The 19624-nt window shown below is 37.6% G+C and overlaps 1 protein-coding gene across 11 annotated transcripts in view; it reads left to right on the forward strand.

Annotated features, from left to right (window-relative positions):
- LOC310922121 (protein diaphanous homolog 2-like) overlaps nucleotides 1-19624 on the forward strand; it is a gene marked incomplete at its 5' end in the record, with an annotated part of 248534 nt that overhangs the window by 56115 nt on the left and 172795 nt on the right. For all 11 annotated transcript variants that reach the window (XM_083882510.1, XM_083882509.1, XM_083882507.1 and 8 more), the window contains 4 exons: nucleotides 7297-7398; nucleotides 8783-8877; nucleotides 10587-10688; nucleotides 16123-16362. In XM_083882510.1, coding sequence (XP_083738636.1) covers nucleotides 7297-7398; nucleotides 8783-8877; nucleotides 10587-10688; nucleotides 16123-16362 — 539 coding nt within the window. The remainder of the gene's footprint in view (nucleotides 1-7296; nucleotides 7399-8782; nucleotides 8878-10586; nucleotides 10689-16122; nucleotides 16363-19624) is intronic.

Below are 19624 nucleotides of genomic sequence, written 5' to 3' on the forward strand. Positions count from 1 at the left end.
AAAGTGAGGCCCAGGCTGGGGTAGTTCAAACCTCATTCCAAATATAAATCATGCCCTCGCTCTCTAAAAAAATCTCAAACACTCTCCCCCAGAGCAAAACTTCCTCTGTGAGTTCTAAAATGCAGGGACCTTGGTCTGGCACTGATATTGGAGCTGTGCAGACCTCAGTGCCCACCACACCCCAAGGATCAGAAAATCCTCCAGGGGAAAGCTTGCAGATGTTGGCAAAGGCATGAATGTGGTGCACAGTCCTGAGGCTTTCTTCCATTTCAATATTCATGGAGGAAAAGGGGAGAGAAGAGGTCATGGAAAAGTCTACTGGGTTTTATTCCAGCTTCTTACATCGTATCTCCAACACAGTAAATGAGGCCCACAGAGGATGTTTTCAGTTTAATCCTTGTTTGCCTGCTGTTATTTGATTTCTAATGTTCATCTGGATTTCTGTGACCATTTGTGTGTCACGAATTGTTAATATTTGCTTACTGCCTTACAGCAATAGCAGCATATTTCACAGTAAATAGAAGGGGGCAAAAATCAGTTGTGAAATTGGGTGTGGGTGTGTTTAGGATTTTTTGTGTGTGCATGGGGAGGGCTTGTTTTGGTTGTTGTCTTTTTTTGGATTTTTTTGTGGCCCAGGCATCTCCTTGATGCTGTTGATAGAAAGCTGAAAGCCATCCCAATATAGAGTGGGTAATTAAGTCCACTTTAGCTGTACAACTTTTGCTGTGCAAGTTCTTGCTAGAGATTGACAATTAGACTATTTACAACCATTTTAGGGCAGTTTTAACAGAGCAAGGAATATTTCATGTGAAATTAATGGTAGCCATTAAATGTGTAGTGGTCAAATAAAGTAGCAATCAGTTATAAGAACAATTAATAGGAGTACAGATCCCCTGTTACTTTTTTTTTTTTGCAAAACTAATTTGTAAAACTAAGTTATGATCTTTTTTATTCTTCCACGGAGCGTAATTTGTTGGGTTGATGCCACTTCCTTCAGCTTAATTACAGTAATTAGGCAAAAAACATACAAGATTGCAAGAGGTTCCATGTTTTTTCCTCCCTGTTAGTTTTTTGGTTTTTTTATCTTGAGATCTCAGTGCAAGATTTGCTTTTAGATCAATTGCTTCCTTTGTAATAATTCTTTTTTTTTATTGCTGCACCAGATATTGAGCTCTTCTGATTGCAGAAAGGACAGAGTGACAGTAGGCGTGCTTAATTAATTTTGCTTCAGGAATTGGTAACTGAGTGATTTTAGGTGAACTGAAAAGTACCAGGTGGTATTGGGAATAAACATGAGATCCCACAGCTGCTGTCTGAATTGACAGGAGGTGTGGCTGATATCTGCAGATGCTCTAGCATTTCTCTGTGGATATTTGGGGAAACTGCTGGTTGTCAAAGTTAAAGCCCAAATGACAGTGAAGGCTGTAAGTGAATTTGGATGCCAAAGCACCTTAATCTCAGTCCATGAATTGCATGGCACGTGTTCTACAGGATGGCTACTGTGATCCAGGAGAGTCTGTGGCTTCAGCTGTGTGAACTGGGGCCTCTCCCAGAGTCTCTCCTCTGAATATTCTCTGTGTCACTGGATGCAGGATAGGGAATTCCTCCTTGGTCACTTCTCTGTTGAGCTTGCACTGGTGCTTTCTCTTAGATGCCAGCATCAGGGCTCTGCTTCTCCAGGTAACAAGGGACAGGAGCAGAGGAAACAGCTTTAGGTTGCACCAGGGGAGAATTGGATTACATATCAGGAAAAATTTCTTCACAGAAAGGATTGTCAAGCATTAACACAAACTGTCCAGGGAAATGGGCATCCTGGAGGTGTTCAAAAACTCCTAGATGTGGTACTTGAGCACATGGTACTGAATGTGGTGGTGCTGGGCTGCTGGTTGGACTTCAGGACCTTAAAGGGCTTTTCCAACCTTAACAATTCCATGAATCCATGGACACATTTGCACTTGTTGGTGATCAGCAGGTTATTTGTGCAGTTTGGCTTGAGCACACAAACTTTGTCAGTTCATGCTGCTGCCTGCAGCCAGAGCTTGGATGTGGTTCATCTGTTGTGCCTTGCAGGTGGCTGGAGGAAGGTCAGGCTGTGCCCCAGCTGTGCTCCCTCTCCCATTCCCTGGGTCACTCCAGACTGGGAATGCTGTGGGCACACCAAAGGACACCCTCGGGGTGGGTGTATTGCTGAGGGAAAGGAACAAGTGCAGATTTGAGACTACTTTGTGTTTGACTTTCCTCCTTCTTCCCCTTCGTTTGACTTCTACTTCCATTTTTGAGTGCCTCTAGGAATACCACAGAAATGGAGGACTATCAGTAGCATTCCAAGATGATCAATTTAGCCAGACTTTGAGAAGTTTTATTGTGTTGCGACAAAATTTGCTGAACTTTTGTGCTACAAATTACTTTCTAATCTTTTGGTGACATTCCTAGCTCCTTATTTAATTTTTCTATCAAGTCCTATCACATCAGGAGGTTTGTTTTTTTTTTGGGGGGGGGGGGGGGGTGGGGTGGTGGGAGGGTTGTAAATTCAATATAATTATTACTTTCAGCTGCTCAAGTCTACTCTTGTGTGTGTAGTTTACATCCCTTGCAACTGTAAGTACACTTAATTTTTTTCTCCAATATTCTTGTACTAGTCATAGCTCTTCTCTCAGGCAGAGGCAATAACAAAGCAGTTAATTTCTTTTGTATATTTACTTCTACTGCCAAATACTGGTAAATGCCATTGGGAAGCCACTTGCCAGATGGAAATAAGATGAAATTACTCATTCATTTCTCAAGACAATATAAGGATGTTTTTGTTCACTGTGTGTACAGACTTGACAGAAATTGGAAGCTTAGGCTCAGTTTAAGGTAGGCTAAAGTTCACCTAAATATCTGCTTTCTCCATGCTGTAATTTAGTGTACTCCTTTCTATCTCCCTTTAGTTTTCATCCTCATTGTATTCATGATTGACAGTTTTTGTTGTTAAATCTTTATTAAAATTATTCATTGATAATTTAAAGAAAGAAGGGAATTTCTTATGAGCTGGACATTTCAGCTCATAATAAAATGCTTTAACAGCTTCAATATAATTAAATAAAAGCATATATATTTCCAAAAAATGGTCATGGCCACTTCTAATGCTATTTAGTAGCTAAATTAATGAACAGGTGTAAAATGATAATTTTCAAGAATAATGTATGCTTCCTTTTTTTTACTACGGAAGTACAAAGGTACTGATGGTAGAATTTTTTCCTAATTAAGTCTCTAAAGTATTTCAACCTGTTTGTGTATGTTCTTTGCCATGATTACCATTAGCCTTGCTTAATGTGTTTTAAACTTACCTAATGTTTTGTTTAGGGTTTTGTATACCCTGGCTGGGTTTGAAGGGTTTCAAGCATGGCACTTTCAGTGGGATTAGATGAGTTCCCAGCTGCAGGCACAGCTGGAGCTGCACATGTGCTGGGAGATGTCAGATCAACAGCAAACAATGCCTTGCAGCATCTTCCATTGGCTTTTTCCCTCCAACACTGATAAACAAATGTATTATCACTCACTTAATAGAGCTCTAAATTAGAAAAAACTAAGTTCTGTGGTGTTGGTGTTTACATCTGTGTTTTCTGGTCTCCAGAAAGAATCTGTGCATGGTAAAGTTAGCACATGCTCTCCTTTGGCTTTGTCATAGTGGCTCTCCTTCCCTTTCCCTCTTCTGAGGTAAATGCTAAAGAAAAGCCCACCCAAAACCTTTTACAGGTCTAACTAGTTTGAGCTAATTATGCATTAGTGGCTCAGCAGTTCCACTCCCCAGAACATACTCACTGCTCCAGACCTGAGCTGATCTGTTCCTTTCAGTGTTCTATTGCTTCATCAGTTGTGGTCAGAGAGTAAGGAAGTTTCCCCTCTTGTTTTAAACTCATCTTTTGTTTTAATCTCACCATTTGTGGCATGGAAACCTGGGTATGGCCGTCACCAGCTCTCAGTGCTGTCTGTAAGACTTGTTGCTTTGGAACAAAGCTGATTTGAAATGAAGATGTAAGCCAGTGACATTATCAAAGTGCTGTAATGAATAATCACAGCACTGAACTCCAAGGTCTGTATGAAGTAATACAGCTGTTTTACCTTCCAGATTGATATTTCATCTTGCTTTTCTGAGCTGCCCTTTGCTGTCTGCTGTAAAATCCTTCTTTCATCTTTCCCTTTGGTTCTGTGGCATCAAACCAAGAAGTGTCTTCGATTTAAACAGGCACTTATGAAAGGAAAACCTGACAAGGGGCGGGAGGTTGGTCAGCAATGGTGTATTGAATTCTGAAGAGTATCAAGTATCTTTCTAATTGAGTTATTTTTTTGAAATTCCATAATCCGTGGTTGTGTTACAGTTGAATCACTTCTGCAATGGATTGTGTGATCAGAGCCTCTGGCAGAAGAGGGCCGAGCATGGCTTTGGAGACCTCTCTGATGCTCCATGTCATCTCCACGCATGGCTGGAATGGTGGTGCAGAGATTCTAGGAGCTGTGTAACCTATAAATTTTAGTAGTGTCTCTGCCTGTGAATTTGGGCTTAGTAAGATTGGTGTTGCTGTATTGTGACTTCAGTGCAGTCCCATAAGCATCTGGTTCTAGTGTTTCTCTGCTTTTTGTGAATTGGCATGAAGTGAACTTTAAAGTCTCATGCGTGGAGAGATAGAACTTTTTGGAAAGAACATATTCTCTGGCCTTTTTCAAGTAGAAAAAATTTAATCTAACCCATCTAATGTTTGTGAAATGGATGATCTATAAGTAGTGGTATTGCAGCCCTTCAGGCTTGAGTAGGTGAGAGTAGCTGTGGTTTGTTATGAAACTTTGGAATGTGTGATCTGCTGTGGTCTAAATGTAGTTCCTGATTTTACAACCAATAGAGGAGTGCACCTGCACACAGGTGAGGAGGGGTGATAAAGGAAACTGGTTCTATGCCCTGTACAGGAAGAGTTACCACTGTAAATTCTGCCTCAGCTCACCCTCTGCATGTCTGTTTCTAAAATAATGTGTTTAAACCCCAAGCCACTTTTCCTTTTTTGATACTGTAGCAGCTGAATAACTTAATACCTATTTTGCATTGGGCTGGTGTAGCACCTTTGCCCTTGAACTCTTGCTCAGAGGTGTTTGTCACTTGCTCTTTCTGATTTACCTGAATTATCGCTGTAGGAAGAAAGTTTCCTTTCTGTGAGGTGATATTTGGCAACAAAAAACATTTGTTGCTCTTGTTTTCTTTTAAACTGTTACTTCTGCAGTTTGCAAGCCAGGGAACTGGGTGTGTGTTTTATGAAGGTTTGTCTTTGGTGCTGCCAACTCCTGAGAAAAGTCTGGTACCCTGGTTGGGAGGCATGTGGTGTTCAGTGCTTTAAAAACTCCATTCATGTAGGTCTGGAGGCTTTAACTCTTGAATAAATCAAGTTTGCAATAGGTCACTCATCTTCTTGAATTATTCTTCTCAGCAGATACAAACCCGGGCTTTGCAGTGCCTGCTGTGATAGAACAGAACTTGTAATCCTTTTTGCCTTCCCATGGGACAACTGATTTTTTAACTCTTGGGTGGTTTTTTGTTTGTGTTGTTGAGCACCTGGTCTTATTTCCTTGTTTAATTGAGAACAATTAGTGAGAAGGGCCTGATTACTGGATGAAGTATCACTTTAGGATTTTAAATGGAGCTCATTACAGCTAAGGGGTCAGTGCTGGGGGGAATTCTGAGGTTATCTGGTGGTGTGTAGTTCAGGCCTTGTACAAGCACCAAGCCAGCTGCTCATGGGAGGCATGCAGGGAAGTGGAAGGCAAGGGGGGGAGCAAGAGTTGCTTTGTTGTTGAATCACCTTTTTTGTTCAGTTTTCTTTCATTTAGGTTCTTTAGAGGTAGCTGGGGCTGAGGGCACTGCCTGGGACTGACTCAGTGCTGGCATGAACATGCCCAAGATAAACTGATTATTCAGGGCTGTAAACCTAGCAGAATTCCTTTATGATGCCAGGTGTTTTCCTGGTGGTAATGGGTGTAAATGGGCAACAAATACCTGTTTTCTACATTCTTGTATTTTTTTTATTAAAGAGATCATACTGAGATTTTTTTCTTGTTCTTCGCACTAAAAAATGACTTTTTTTTCTTGGGAAATATCTGTAATGAAACCCATGATGGCTTATTACAGGGCAACAAAAAGTAGTGCTCAGAGAGCAAAACCGTATTCAGTCTGCTTGAAACTTCATCCTAATTTGACTTTCCAGTTTTTCAGTTACTTTTGAATGACTTAAAATATTCATTAAGTTCAATTAATGTTAAGCACATTAAGATTCTATTCCTTCAGTGCCAAATTGTGGAGTCCTCCCATTTCGAGAAGGCTGAAATCTGATCTTATTCTCCTTGTGTTAAATCCTGCCTTGACCCAAACCTCAAGACTCCTCCCCTGCAATATCCTATAAAACCCCATGACCCTGCCCCTGCTCGCCCTTGGTCTTCTCCCCCCTCCCCAGCTCAGGGGGGAAATAAAAATGGATTCTCGAGCTTCAAACAACAGAGACTTGTCTCGTCTGTTTCCCTGCTGGTGGCTGTAACCTCCCTGGGCACGATGATCACTGTAGCCATGCAATGCTACATCAAATATGTGGTATTTAAAAGGAAATAAGTCCTTGTTAATGGGTTTACTTAAAGCTTAAGAAAATTCAGTGAAAATTGACTGTTTTAAATAATGCAAAAAATCAGCTTATATTTTAGGTACTCCAATGCCACATTTCTTTCCATATAATTTAAAGAGCTGAATATAAGGCTAGCAAATCTTGCTAATTTAAAAGAAATCACTTTAAAATATACACTTTTTTTTTTAGTTTTGCTCTTTAACACTGACAATGTAAATAATTAATAAAAACATACCTTTGTTCAGTGTGATAAATATCAAATGATTTATGTTGTTGGTTTTGGATGAAGAACTTATAAATATTAATGTTTCAATAGAGAGCAGTCATGTGCTTTGAGGTAACAGCAAATCCCTGTATTTTTTAAAATGCTTGTAATGAATTGGAGCTGAAGTGAAATTTCATGGGTTAAAATACATAAATATTGTCTGATAGTGCTTGAGAAAATTGTTCATTGTCACATTTTTATATCTTGTTTTTTTCAACTTTGGACATTTGCTTTGTTTGTTTGGATATTTTACAGTAGGTTGAGGCAGTGCAGTCACTTTGCCTTGAACTGATTGTAAAAGATGTATTATTATGGCTTGCTAATGCACTTGCTGTTAGCCAAGATTGAACAGTTTTAATAATGAATAGAATTTAATAAATACCTACTTTCCAGCCAAAAAGCCTGTAGAAGAATCAGAAGAAAAGAAAGCAGCTCAGTCAAAGAAGAAGATTAAAGAGTTAAGAGTTTTGGATGGAAAATCTGCACAAAATTTATGTAAGTGATGTGAAGGGTGTTAGGTCAATGTCTAAGTAGCATCTACACCTCGCTGTTCATAAGTTGTCTTTTTTTGTTTATATGTGCAATTGCTTTTTCTAAAAATTGCTAATTTGAACATGAGTCTTAAATTCAGAGGTGCTTAAATACAGTCTGAATTCACTATATAGCTTGGGAAAAATGAAAAAAAGTAACATGGAAAAATTATTTAATGGGTTAGTGGGGTTTTGTCAGTTAATTCTCTCAATTATTGCTCAGGACTGAAAGTACAATTAGATGATGATCACTAATTTGGGCAGAGCACAAAGTGGGTGGGTTTTGTGGGATGGGGTTTTAGAAGCCATTCCTAATTTTTCCTTCTGGTCAGAGCAATGAAGAAATAGAGGTTCAAGGGAAGATATTGCCAGATAGGCTACATAGGTGCAAGTACTGCTGCTATAAATTGTAACAAAACCAGCCCACTTGTATGATTTAACTTGCTCCTTCATTATGGAGGGAAATCAATCATTAAGAGAAGTAGAGTCTTTTATTTGAATCAGAAACATCATAAATGTCACTAGTCCAACTGTGCCCATGGCAAATAAAGTGTGTAAACCCAAATGTGGGCATTGTTTAGTACCACATCCGTGAGCAGAAAATGAGCTGTGACACATTTGAAAGAAAGGTTCAAATTTTGAAAACATGGGTGCACGATAATCAGCCACAGTAGTTAGGCTGAATATAATGCACTTTTTTACAGTGTTATGCTGATCCATCTGTTAAGAATTCTTTGTAGTTTACCGAATGGGGCTCTCTTGAGATTTTATAACATTCTGAGATCAAATTGCTTTGAGAACTCAGTCTTTGAAGGGTTTGCATTGTGTGTCTCTTGTATAAGTTCAGTTACCCTAAGAGTGGTAGAGTTAGGGCATTTTTCTTACTTTTGCCCAGCTCTTCATTGCCCCTTTGATGTGAATTGTTTTCTAGAATATCACATAAATATCATTTACTGAATTGTAAGTGCAGTACAGCTATTCATACATGGTTATGGAAGCAAGAATAATAATAGATCAAGATATCTATTATTGGCTGAGTAGGTCTGCTTAAGTAGGAACGCAGATGTCATTTGTAACGATTAAACTTTCTTGGAAACTAACATTGCTGAGGAGCAACTGAGGCTGATTTAAAAGTTAAAATTGTTGTCATAGTTTCATTTCTTAGAAAGGAAATTCATTATAAGTCAAACTTCAATAGTGTGCCTATCTAGCATTTGTTTATATGGGAGACTAACTGTGAAATGCAATTTAGATGGAGATATGATTTTTGAGTTGCTAGAAATGGTTTGCTTTTGTATATCAATCTTTTTTGACCTTTTTGATTTTAATGATGTATTACTGAATTTCAGCAATATTTTTGGGTTCCTTCCGTTTGCCTTATGAAGAAATAAAAAATATCATTTTAGAGGTTGATGAGGAGAAGCTGAGTGAATCTTTGATTCAGGTATGTGAAAATACCTCTGCTTTTGGTTATAGCTGGTTTTCCACATAAAAATGGCATGAAAGAGTAAGAATTCCAGAGTAAGATGTGGTATCAGTTGTGTTTCATTGATTTCACTTCTGCTTTTAAATACGGTCACATGTAGTACTAAAACTGCCTTTCAAAGACAGTTTTAACAAAAGAATTCTTTGGAATTTCCCCTTCCAAAAGGAAATATTTGACAATTCCAGTGTTTCAGCTTCGAAGACAAGCTGAAGATGATTCAGGCTGGTGCATAATGAAGTTTCATGAGCCTTCTTGTGGAAACAGCTCTGTAACAGCTTTGCCTGTCTCTAGTGAGAGATTAAACTCCCTGAATGTTTTAGGATACTGCTGCAACTCCAAACCTAGCTGTAAATTAAACTTGCTCTCAAGCTGACTGAGTCTCGTTTTGAGCCCCAAATCTCTCAGCTGGAGAGAAGAAAGGATAGAATACAACTTCTTTACCTCCCTCTCTGATTTCCTCCCTCCAGGAGGAGAGCAAGTGTGTACATGCCTCCTTGTGGTCTCTGAGGGGTGGCAGTTCAACAGAGAAGTGTGGAAACCCTAAAAGTCACAAAGATTTAGCACCCCAGCAATGCCGGTGTTATTTCACATCATACACAGATTCAGATTCCTGCTACCACGTTGGGGGTTGATTTATCCTTTCATCCTTCCCTGTCTCCTGTTTGCACTTTCATCCCATTTCCCCAAGGTTTTCTAAATTCATTACTTCCTCCTGTTATAGACCTGCAAAATGGTTATTCTGTGGACTCTGGTCTAAACTGAGTTGCCTCGGTGTTTGAAATAAAGTGCAAAGCCCTAATTTTATTGAGGACTTGGTTTATTCATCAGAGATGTCAGATCAGATGATTAAGAAACCTTCAGGTTTAGTAAAATCAAAAATTAAGGGGGAGGAGCAGCACTACCTTGGATAGCTGAAGTGCAGAATAGTTTCATATTGATCTCCTCTACTACAAATACATTATTGTTTGGATTTCAACTTGTGTATATATGAAAATTAAAATGCAATCTACACTTTTACGGAGTATTTCTAAAATAAACTATTATTCAGTCTTAATATAAGTATTTTAAATATTTATCATATCTGTATTTTGACACCTCAAGATCATACAGTAGCTCACAATTTTCTTTGGGGATATGGATAAGACTACAGGCAAATAGAACTTTTTCCTGAGTTCCTGTAAATTTGCCATCCAAAAGATCTGTACAATTTTGGGATGGTGACCTTTTTTTGGTAAGGTATTTTTAAGTGTACTTTGTGCACAGATACTTTGAATGTCTAATGATTTTAATGGGTTTTTTTGCTACTTTTGTCATGTTTTACACAGACCAGTTATTTCTTGATTGATATTTAATGAGCAAGATTCAACTATTAGAGCAAAAAGAAATTGTAGAGACACAAAACTCCTTAATGCTGTCAGACCCTGAAGAATGATCTTCTAACCTTTTAATACATTCTTCAAATCAGAGACTGTAGCAGAGCAGTTGATGTCTGTATTAAATAATTACTGCTTTGATTTGGTGTTTATATAATGTTTAAGCTGTGTAAATAAAATAAGCATCCTGTAATTTCCTTGTGCATTTCCATGTTGTGGTATTTTAAGCATGTTTTTTTAATATCCTAGGTGTTTTAATGTAACAAATTTGATATAATGCCTTGTTTGTTTTAGAACCTGGTGAAGAATCTTCCTGAGCAGAAAGAACTCAATGCCTTAGCTGAATTAAAGGATGAATATAACGATCTTGCCGAACCAGAGCAATTTGGACTTGTGGTATGTATTAGTGCAAGGATTAACTGCAGACTTCCATTTTGGCACATAAAAAGAAATAAATTTAGGGATAAAATCTTTTTGTTAGCGTTTCTGCAAGACCTGCAGTAGGAAAAAGTTACTATTTTCTGATGAGTAGTAACCAAAAATTCTCTTTAATATGTATTAGGCCAGCCTGGGCAGGGCCCTGACCAACCAGGGTTGGAATCAGATGATCCTTGGGGTCCTTTCCATGTGAACCCCTCTGATTCTGGGTGCTTTTCTGGAAGGAATTACAGTGTAGCATTAAAAGCAACAGGCATTCCTGTGCCAGACCAAATATTTTGTCTGCCTGTCTTGCCTTGAATGTTTATTAAACAGTTCTGAAGAACCCTTTGCCTTCAAGCAGATGAATTTCCAAGAGCCCATAGAAGACCCAGTTACCCCATGGCATTGACAACTTTGATAAATTTGTTTTGTATCAAAACCTGTAAACAACTGAAAGAGTTACTATGTCCATATTGATATTTTGTATGTATGTATACACATATAAAACATCTGTATTTATACAGACATAAACTTGCAAAATGGCTCAAGGAGAGGTGTGAATATATATTGGAACTGAAATTGTAGCTTGTGTTCTGTTCCTTTCAGTAGCATTCAGTCCCTGGATCTGTTCAAAAGCAGAGCTATCAGTGTTAGAATGGCCGGGGCCTCTCTTGGAAGGAAATTCCAGCATTTCCGTTAATTATTTAGTCCATGCTGGTGGGTGAGGGTAGGACACTGAGTTCTGTGCCAGCCCTTGGAAATCACTTTCTGCTCCTGTTCTTCCAAAGACCTCCGAAGTCTTTAGGCAAATGAACTCCTGTTTTCACTTCCCTTCGTCAGCCTAAGAGATTAAAATGATGATGAGAGCCTCTGTAATGTGCTCAGGATTTATCCCCAACTCCACAGGAGCTATGTTTGCTCTTGCTGGATTTTTAAGGCATTATATACATTAAAATGCATTAAAACTGAAACAGAAGCCTCTTAAAAGACTTTTTTTTAACTTAAAAGCTCTGATTTGAACATAATTTGGCTTCAGAAGTGCCTTTTGAGTGATTTTTTAAAAAAAATTATTTTTCAATTGGGGAAGTAACAGAATATGGTTTGTCCTAATGAGATTTTTGGGGAGGATTTAGAAAATGAAAGATATCAATGGATTCTTTTGAAAAACTTAAGCCTATTGATTTCCTTTCTTCTTCTTTTTTTTTTTTTTTTTTTTTTTAAATAAATGGCATAAAGTTGCAAAAATCTTTTCTTTCCAAACAAAGATGAGGAATTTTGGTAGAAGTGGGATACATTATTTAGCCTTACTGCAAGAAGTAAAACATTGCCATTTATGGATCAGTACCAATCTAAAAATCTCTATAAATACACATTTGCTGCTTTCTTTGGAGCAATAATAGCATGCATATATATTTAAAATATAAACATATCGATGTATTATGTCTTTAGACAGAGCCAAACTTATCTATGGATATATTATGTCTGTATATATTAGGTTTATTGCGATATATGCATATATTATATATTGCTTTCTATACACCTATTTATGGGTATATTTCCCCCTACCTAGATATTTTCAAAGTGAGAAATTCCTTGGGTTTTGTGCAGAGAGAATATCTGGAGTGTGTTGAAGGGAAATGCACAATGGGAGCAGGCAAGGTGGAGGTGTTAGGACAAAGGAAACCTCTGATGTTTGGGAATTCTGTTCAGTTTCCTGCTTAAAAACAGCAAAGAAATTGGCAAAATTGTGCATGATGACCTTGATTTAAAGGGCTCTGTAGACATTCCTCCATTTTACTGCTGTAAGTTCCTTAGTGCTTCACCCGGATCTTCCTAACTAGGATCATCTCCTGCACTGCTCTCTCCTGACACACATTCCCTTTTATAAACACCGCTCCTGGCTTGTGTCACTGACATTTCTGGATTAGGATGCTGCTTTCCATATCTAGGGCTCATGGATTCCTCAGAGTTAGGATTCCTGCTGAACTGAACCTGGGTGGGCTTTGCCTTTTCCTTTGGTTATTGAAAAAGCCATAAAAGTTCCCTTATTTCCCAGCAGTCCCAGGATGGCCATGGTCACTGTCTCACGGGTTTGTTTCTGAGGAAACACTGACTAGAGAAAGTTGAGAGAGTTTCCAAGTATTTAATGCAACATAAATTAGCAAAAGCTGTTTAATCAAACATCTCCAAATGGTGCTATTTGCCTTATGAAGGAACCAAGTTTCCTGAAGCTTGTTTGCTTATTCAACTTTACTATCTGCTTTAATAAAAACCAGTACTATGCCTTGTGGGTCCTGCTTCTGCCTTATTTCTAGAGGCCTCTAACTGCATTACTGGTGCTAAAATGCTGGGTTTGTTTCTGAGTTTGATATCATTGAACTATCCATTAAAGTGGAAGAAATGCAGCTGAACTTAGTCTTGACTGAAGTTCTTTTTTCCAATGTGTCAAATTAATTTTGGAGTTTCTCATTAATAGTAATCTTAACCTTGACTTTAGGAACAGAAGACAGGCTACATTAAATAATATTTAAAGTGTGTCCCCTTATTTTTATGTAAATTTAGGTGTGTTAATTATTAAGATATGTTAATTGGATAATCACTTTGCCCATCAAATTTAATAAAGGTTGAAATAAGTTGCTTAAAATTTGTGTAGAAAAAACATACTTAGTAAATGATCAACTTATTTGAAGGGACCGATTAACTTAATAGTCAGCTGATATGTAAATGAAAATTAGAACTGCATTTTCATTTAGATGAAATGTTAAAATCAGTTATATATTCTAATTAGTTATTGGAACTTTTTGAAGTTATATCCTGGGATCAAAAAAGGCACCACGACTTCCTATAGAGGAAAGTTTGCATTGATGTTGAAGTAGAGCAAGAAAAACAGATTAACTGAATCAACTGTGTAACATTAACTCAGCTAAGCAGAATGTTATCTGAATTCTACATGTAAACCTTGTGTTCAAGAGTTAATTTTTTTTATGATATGGGAACAGCTGCAACTTCAGTAAGGAACTGTATTTCCACTTCAGTGCCAGTTGAACATTTTTAGTATCAAAAGCATAAATTTGACTGAGGAGTTGTATAAACTTGCATATTATGTGACCCTTTTTTGCTGTCTAACCAGTTCAGCTGTCATGAGTAGTCCTGGCTGGGAGGCAGACAAAGTGGGGAGAATTTTACAAGTTTATTGCACCTCCACTGGTTTAGAGTCATTCAGTCTTTTACATTGAATTTATTGGCTGCTTGTTTGGCCTCATTGTAATTTCGTGAGCTGCTGCAGAATTCATCTTCCTGGAACAATTGCAGGGAAAAAAAGGCAACTTTAATCTAGCATAGGTAAGAGGTTATGTTGTCCTAGTAAGTTGACAAATTTTTGTTAGAGGAATGTCAGCTTTTTCTTAGGAAGTGAGGCAAATTTAATTGTGCTTTTTGCCTTTCTCCAATAGCCTTTGATCCTTGTTTTAATACAGAGCTTGAGAATTAAATGATGATAATAAAGCATAAAGTACTGAATAAAGAACTTGATTAGGTAGAGAGTTCAGACAAGACCTTTATGAGAGCCCAGAAGAGGAAATAATGACATGCAGCTCAACACTGACAGTCAGCTGGAAAAGAAATATCCATTTTCTTGCCTCTTCAACTGTGTGCAGTGGAAGCCAGTGCTTGCCTTTCCACGCACCTGTTGGAATGTTTCATTTCTTATATGCCTTTTACACTAATTTTATTTAGAGCCATAAAAAATTTGAGCTTTCTAAGTGAATGTAGGCTTTACTCCTTACCTAATTCCACAAGATTCCTCAAAGTTCAATATGTGCTCACTCTTTCTCTGCCAGTGAACACATGGATTTAGAAACAGGTCCACAAAAGGGGAAACCAGAGCAGGGTGGGGCAAGAGGAACTAAAATAGCATTTGTGGCCATCTTCTACTGATACCTGAAGGGCATGATGTGTATAAAAATGGTTCTGGGTTTTAAGGAAACAACCCACATGAAACAGCTCTTAGGAAATTATCAAGATAGTTTTAAAATATTATGTAGGTCAGGGAATGAAATTAAAACTTACTGCTGAGTTGGTGGTCAAAAGCTAATAAATGATCAGTGTTCTGTGACACTGCACAGTATTGAAGGAAGAAGACACTTGTCTGAAGCTTAAGGATTATTCTTCACAAATGTTTATGTCACACTCTCCTGTGGGCTTGTACATGTTTTGTTACACTCTGGTTTTGGGATCTAAAGCTTTCACAATTTTTTTTCTGTGCCATTTTGAGTAAAAACAGCAATTGGAGATTGTTTTACAAAAGTTAAAGCAAATTATGTGATTTTCATTTCCATCTACTGCACATTAGTGTACGTAGATCATTTCAAGGCAGATGTTTTCCGTATGATATTTCCGAAATAGAGAATGATTAGAAGAATAATGTTTCAAGACTTTCAATGATTTTGGCTTATAGAGGCTCAGAGAGAAATTTGTGACAATGGAGATTTATAAAAAAAGATCACTAGTTCTTCTGAAATGCTTCTTTTCTGATTCTTTTCTTTTCCTTGTTCCAGCCTGTTCATAGGAATTGTTTGAGACCATCTGGAGCACCTTCATATTATGTTCATTTTAGAATGAATTCATTATTATTCAGGCCACTCAAGTCCTTCCTGTGAAAGTTATTGCTGCTGCTCCTGGTAGCTGTTGGGAGAGAACACCAGTAGAAAATCGTGGTTCCTCAAAGGACCATGATCAAATTTTGGCCAACAGAGACAGGAGCACATCAAAATCTTCCTGTTTTGATAGTCAAGATATGTGATTTGTCACATAGTAAAGCTTTTCTTGCTAAGTGCTTCAGGAACACCACTGATGCCAAATACATTGGAGAAGAAATCTTTTTGTATTCTGCTAAGGAAAATGAGATAGATTTGGAACATAAATCATTCTTGCAATTAAATTAAAAATTTCAAGTGGCTTAAAAATGCTCAGTACATCTTTTTTCCTAATTTAAATTTCTCTTGTGAATTACAGTGTGCTAAGTGGGAGGAAATATAACTGATCACTTGTGCAAAATACAAAAGACATGGCCATATTTTGTCACGTAGCCTGGTGAATTTGGTCTTGGGGATTTAAATTAATGAATCAGCATTGTAGATTATTTTCAGTATCTGTCATTTGCCATGTTACAACATCAGGATTTATAACCTCCCATCTTTTTATCAGAGCAGGAAGGAATTAGTCCTGTGCTCTCTTTTGCCAAGTGTGAAACACAAAGTTGGTAGGATCCTGGGATGCCTGGAAATACAAGATAGGCAATGAAAACATGCAGAAGTTGTAGGCTTGCTGGTTGCACAGCACTGGGGTTTTTTTAATATAAGCTTTTCTCATAAATGAACTGTTTTTATGTTTTGATGTAATTGTTGTGCAGATGAGCTCAGTGAAGATGCTGTGGGCGCGGCTCAACGGGATCCTGTTTCGGCTCACGTTCGAGGAGCACGTGAACAACATCAAACCTGACATCATGGCAGTGACCCTGGCCTGCGAGGAGCTCAAGAAGAGTGAAAGCTTCAGCAAGCTCCTGGAGCTAGTGCTGTTCTTGGGCAACTACATGAATTCGGGCTCCAGAAACGCACAATCTCTCGGCTTCAACATCAGCTTTCTCTGCAAGGTAAGCTGCAGCCATAAAACACTGCAGTGCAGCTTGGTGAAACTCAGCACACAGGACAAAGTGACCAAAGCAGGGAAAAGCATCAGGCAGTGTGATTTACTGACTGCACCTTTGTCTTTAATAATGGACAGGGAAATACTGAGTGAGTATTCCCAGGGTAATTTTAAGGTGTCTATTTTTTGTATTTCAACCTTCAAGCTTGTCTAGCAGAATTTGGGAGCCTTTATTTTGCATTTTGTGATAATAACTCCTTTTTTAGACCAGTGACTGTAATTAAGTGGACTTTCTGTCCATGATAAGAGAATTTTTTTTTTTTTTTGAGTCACCTGTCAGCAAGGTGGAAGATGTCTGTGTACACATTTCTACATGCAGAATACACACACTTCATGATGAGGAATCCTAATGTGATGAATTCACTTTTCATTTAAATCAGTATTTTTTATTGCTTTTTTCTTTTTTGCTTGTTTCTTGAACAATCTTCAAATTATTTGTCTGTTTACTGAATGCAGTACTTACATTATACAGTCTGAAAAAATAAGAAGAAAACAGGCAAGTATTGATCTAGGATAAATGTTTGGTTTTGGAAAATAAATGTTTTTACAACAGAGCTGATAATTTTGTACACAGAGATCTGTTTTTATTACAACTTTTATTAAAACATAAAGAAAATAAAAGAAAGCACAACTCCAACCTGTCTGGACTGAGCTAGAAGGCTAATGACTGAATAGTAATTGCAAATCCTTAAAACAGATTATCTCTCTGGATGTTATGTTGCAGTGTATGATGTTATTGAAGATAGAAATGATTTGTAAACAACCTTTGGCAGAAGGCAGAGAACTTAATTTTGTTCAAATAAGAGACATCAACATCATAATTCCTGGGATGTATCAAGACTGGCAAGTGAGAGCAGCAATTCCTGTGCCTGTACCAGAGCATCTTCATTGCCTGAGCACGGAATTCTCTGTAAAAATAGAAATACAGCAGGAAAAGTGCTCAGGCTGAGGGAGGCTGCTGTAGTAATTCACTAAAGGTGATATTTGCTGTGTTTAATATGTCCAAAGGATCCAGCTGCTTTTTGAACCTCCAGTGCAGCAGGAGCCCCCTCAGGAGTTCCAAAATTCTGCTCCGCAGGAATGGAACTAAAAGGAAAGAGGTTTGTTTTAGGGATGTGCAGGTACAACTGCTGGTCCTGTGGTGCTGAATTAAAGTGAAAGCCAACAGCTCAGTTTCAATAAAGCTTTTGCAGCATTCTGGCTGGATCAATGTGTGTTTTATCTGTTAAGTTCTGGTATGTTACTTTTTGTTCATAGTGCAACTAGAACAAGAAGAGCTGTTTATCCAGTCTGAGTATTACTGATGAGGGTACATTTGTTGTCCAGCAGCCCTTGTTGTGGGAAAGGGGAAAAGATTTCTAGGGTAGGAGGTCTGTAATCTCATAAAAATCAATAGAGAGCCTTTTTATAGCTATAATAGTGTGTCACTCCAGCGATGGTTCGTACATAATTTTTTCCTTGCGTTGACTGTCGTGTTTAACCCTCATACCTGAAAGCTGCATCCAGAAGTACCTGGGAAAAACTTAGCTCCCTCCTGGCAGTGGGTTATGGTGTGATTGGCATGGTTTAAATGCTTTACTCTGTCTAAAGGGAGAGTTTTGTTCTGGTGGTGTTTTTCTGGCTTACAGAATTAAACATCTTACTCTGTGTCTCCCTTGATTTGAATGTTTGTGCTGTGTTGTGCTCTATGTACCTTGGCCTTTGATCTTTTCCCAAGCAATGGATCTCCTGGTATTGACCTTAAAATTGATGCTTCAGCATTCAGCTGGTGCTGCTTTCTGTAGCCCACACTGATCTACCAATTTATTTAATTTACTTGTAAACTGAATGCGTTATTTCCAAACTCTGTCTCTTGGGGAAAGAAAGGCCATAGACTCAAAACCTGTATTTTAAAATTTAAACACCACAATGTTAAAAATTTATCCTGAATTATAAAATGATAGAATATCCTGAGTTGGAAGAGACCCATGAGGTTCATCAAAGTCCAGCTCCTGGTCTTGTAAGCACAACTTAATAAGCTCTTTTTGCTTTTCATCCACTTGGCTGGAGCGTATAGAACAGCAGAAATCAGGCTAAGCCATTAGGTTCTTTACAAGCCAAGGAATGTTATATCTATTGGGCAAAATTACTGCAAGTAAAAAGCTGAATATGTATTGCATTTATATGCAAAAAAATCAAAACAACGAGTGGGTTATTGAATATGAGTATATATTGAATATGAGTACAGGATGTGAATATAGACACAATCATGCTGTCACCTGTCCAGTTTCTACCTTTCATTTCTTTTTTTTTTTTATATTTAAGTAGTATGTGCTAAACTACACTCAAACAGCACCTATCTTATTTTTCATTATACGAGTAGGCTTAGGACTTGATTTTTAAAGTACAGATATTGATTCTAAATATCAAGCAGACCTATCTGTATCCATTGTGTTAAAAATAAGGATGAAAATAGCAGACTTGTTTATGATTAGGCCAAAGAGATTGATAACATTTGTTCAAGATCTAAATAAATGTTTACTACAAGGTGCTAATACTGACTCTTGTTATGATGTTGTTCTTGGTGGCAAAACATGTTCGTGTTGTAATTTGAAAGCAAAATAATTTTGTCCATTTAGAAAAAAAGTGCTTTATCCACTTGATGATGTCAGAGAGATCAAAGACTGCAAATCCCACTACTGTTGTTCACAGACAAACTGAAATGCAATTTCTTTTTTCCATGCAGATGTTTAGCCAGTAAATCTATGATTTCTTTTCAAGTCAGAAGAACTTCTGTGTATGTAACACATTAAAGCCCTTTGACTGCATAGCATTATTGAGCATTGTTTAGTCTTTAAACGCTGAGTTGATATGAATTAAATTGCTTTCTTAATTGCCTAAATACCTTATATTTTTAAAAGCCTGTTATTCCACTGCACTCATTTATTCCTAACAGGGTAATCCTTAAAGCTGAAAGGCCTCTATTAAATTGAACATAGATGGCAAGTCTGTCACGAGGATTATAGAATTAGAACTTAAAGTGATTTAGAGAATGAGAAAACAAATAGATTTTACATATTCATTTATGTATCCTTAAATAAATCCTTTATTTCGTTTGTTGTGTATGTTGTAGCTTACTTCTGTGTAAGAACTGTACCAGATGTGTAAAATGCTGTTAAAACAATTCTTTCCAGATGTATTACTAATTCTCTGTCAAGTGTGCTCTTCTC

This window comes from Zosterops lateralis (assembly GCF_965231275.1).
Source record: "Zosterops lateralis genome assembly, chromosome: W".
Classification (NCBI taxonomy): Eukaryota; Metazoa; Chordata; class Aves; order Passeriformes; family Zosteropidae; genus Zosterops; species Zosterops lateralis.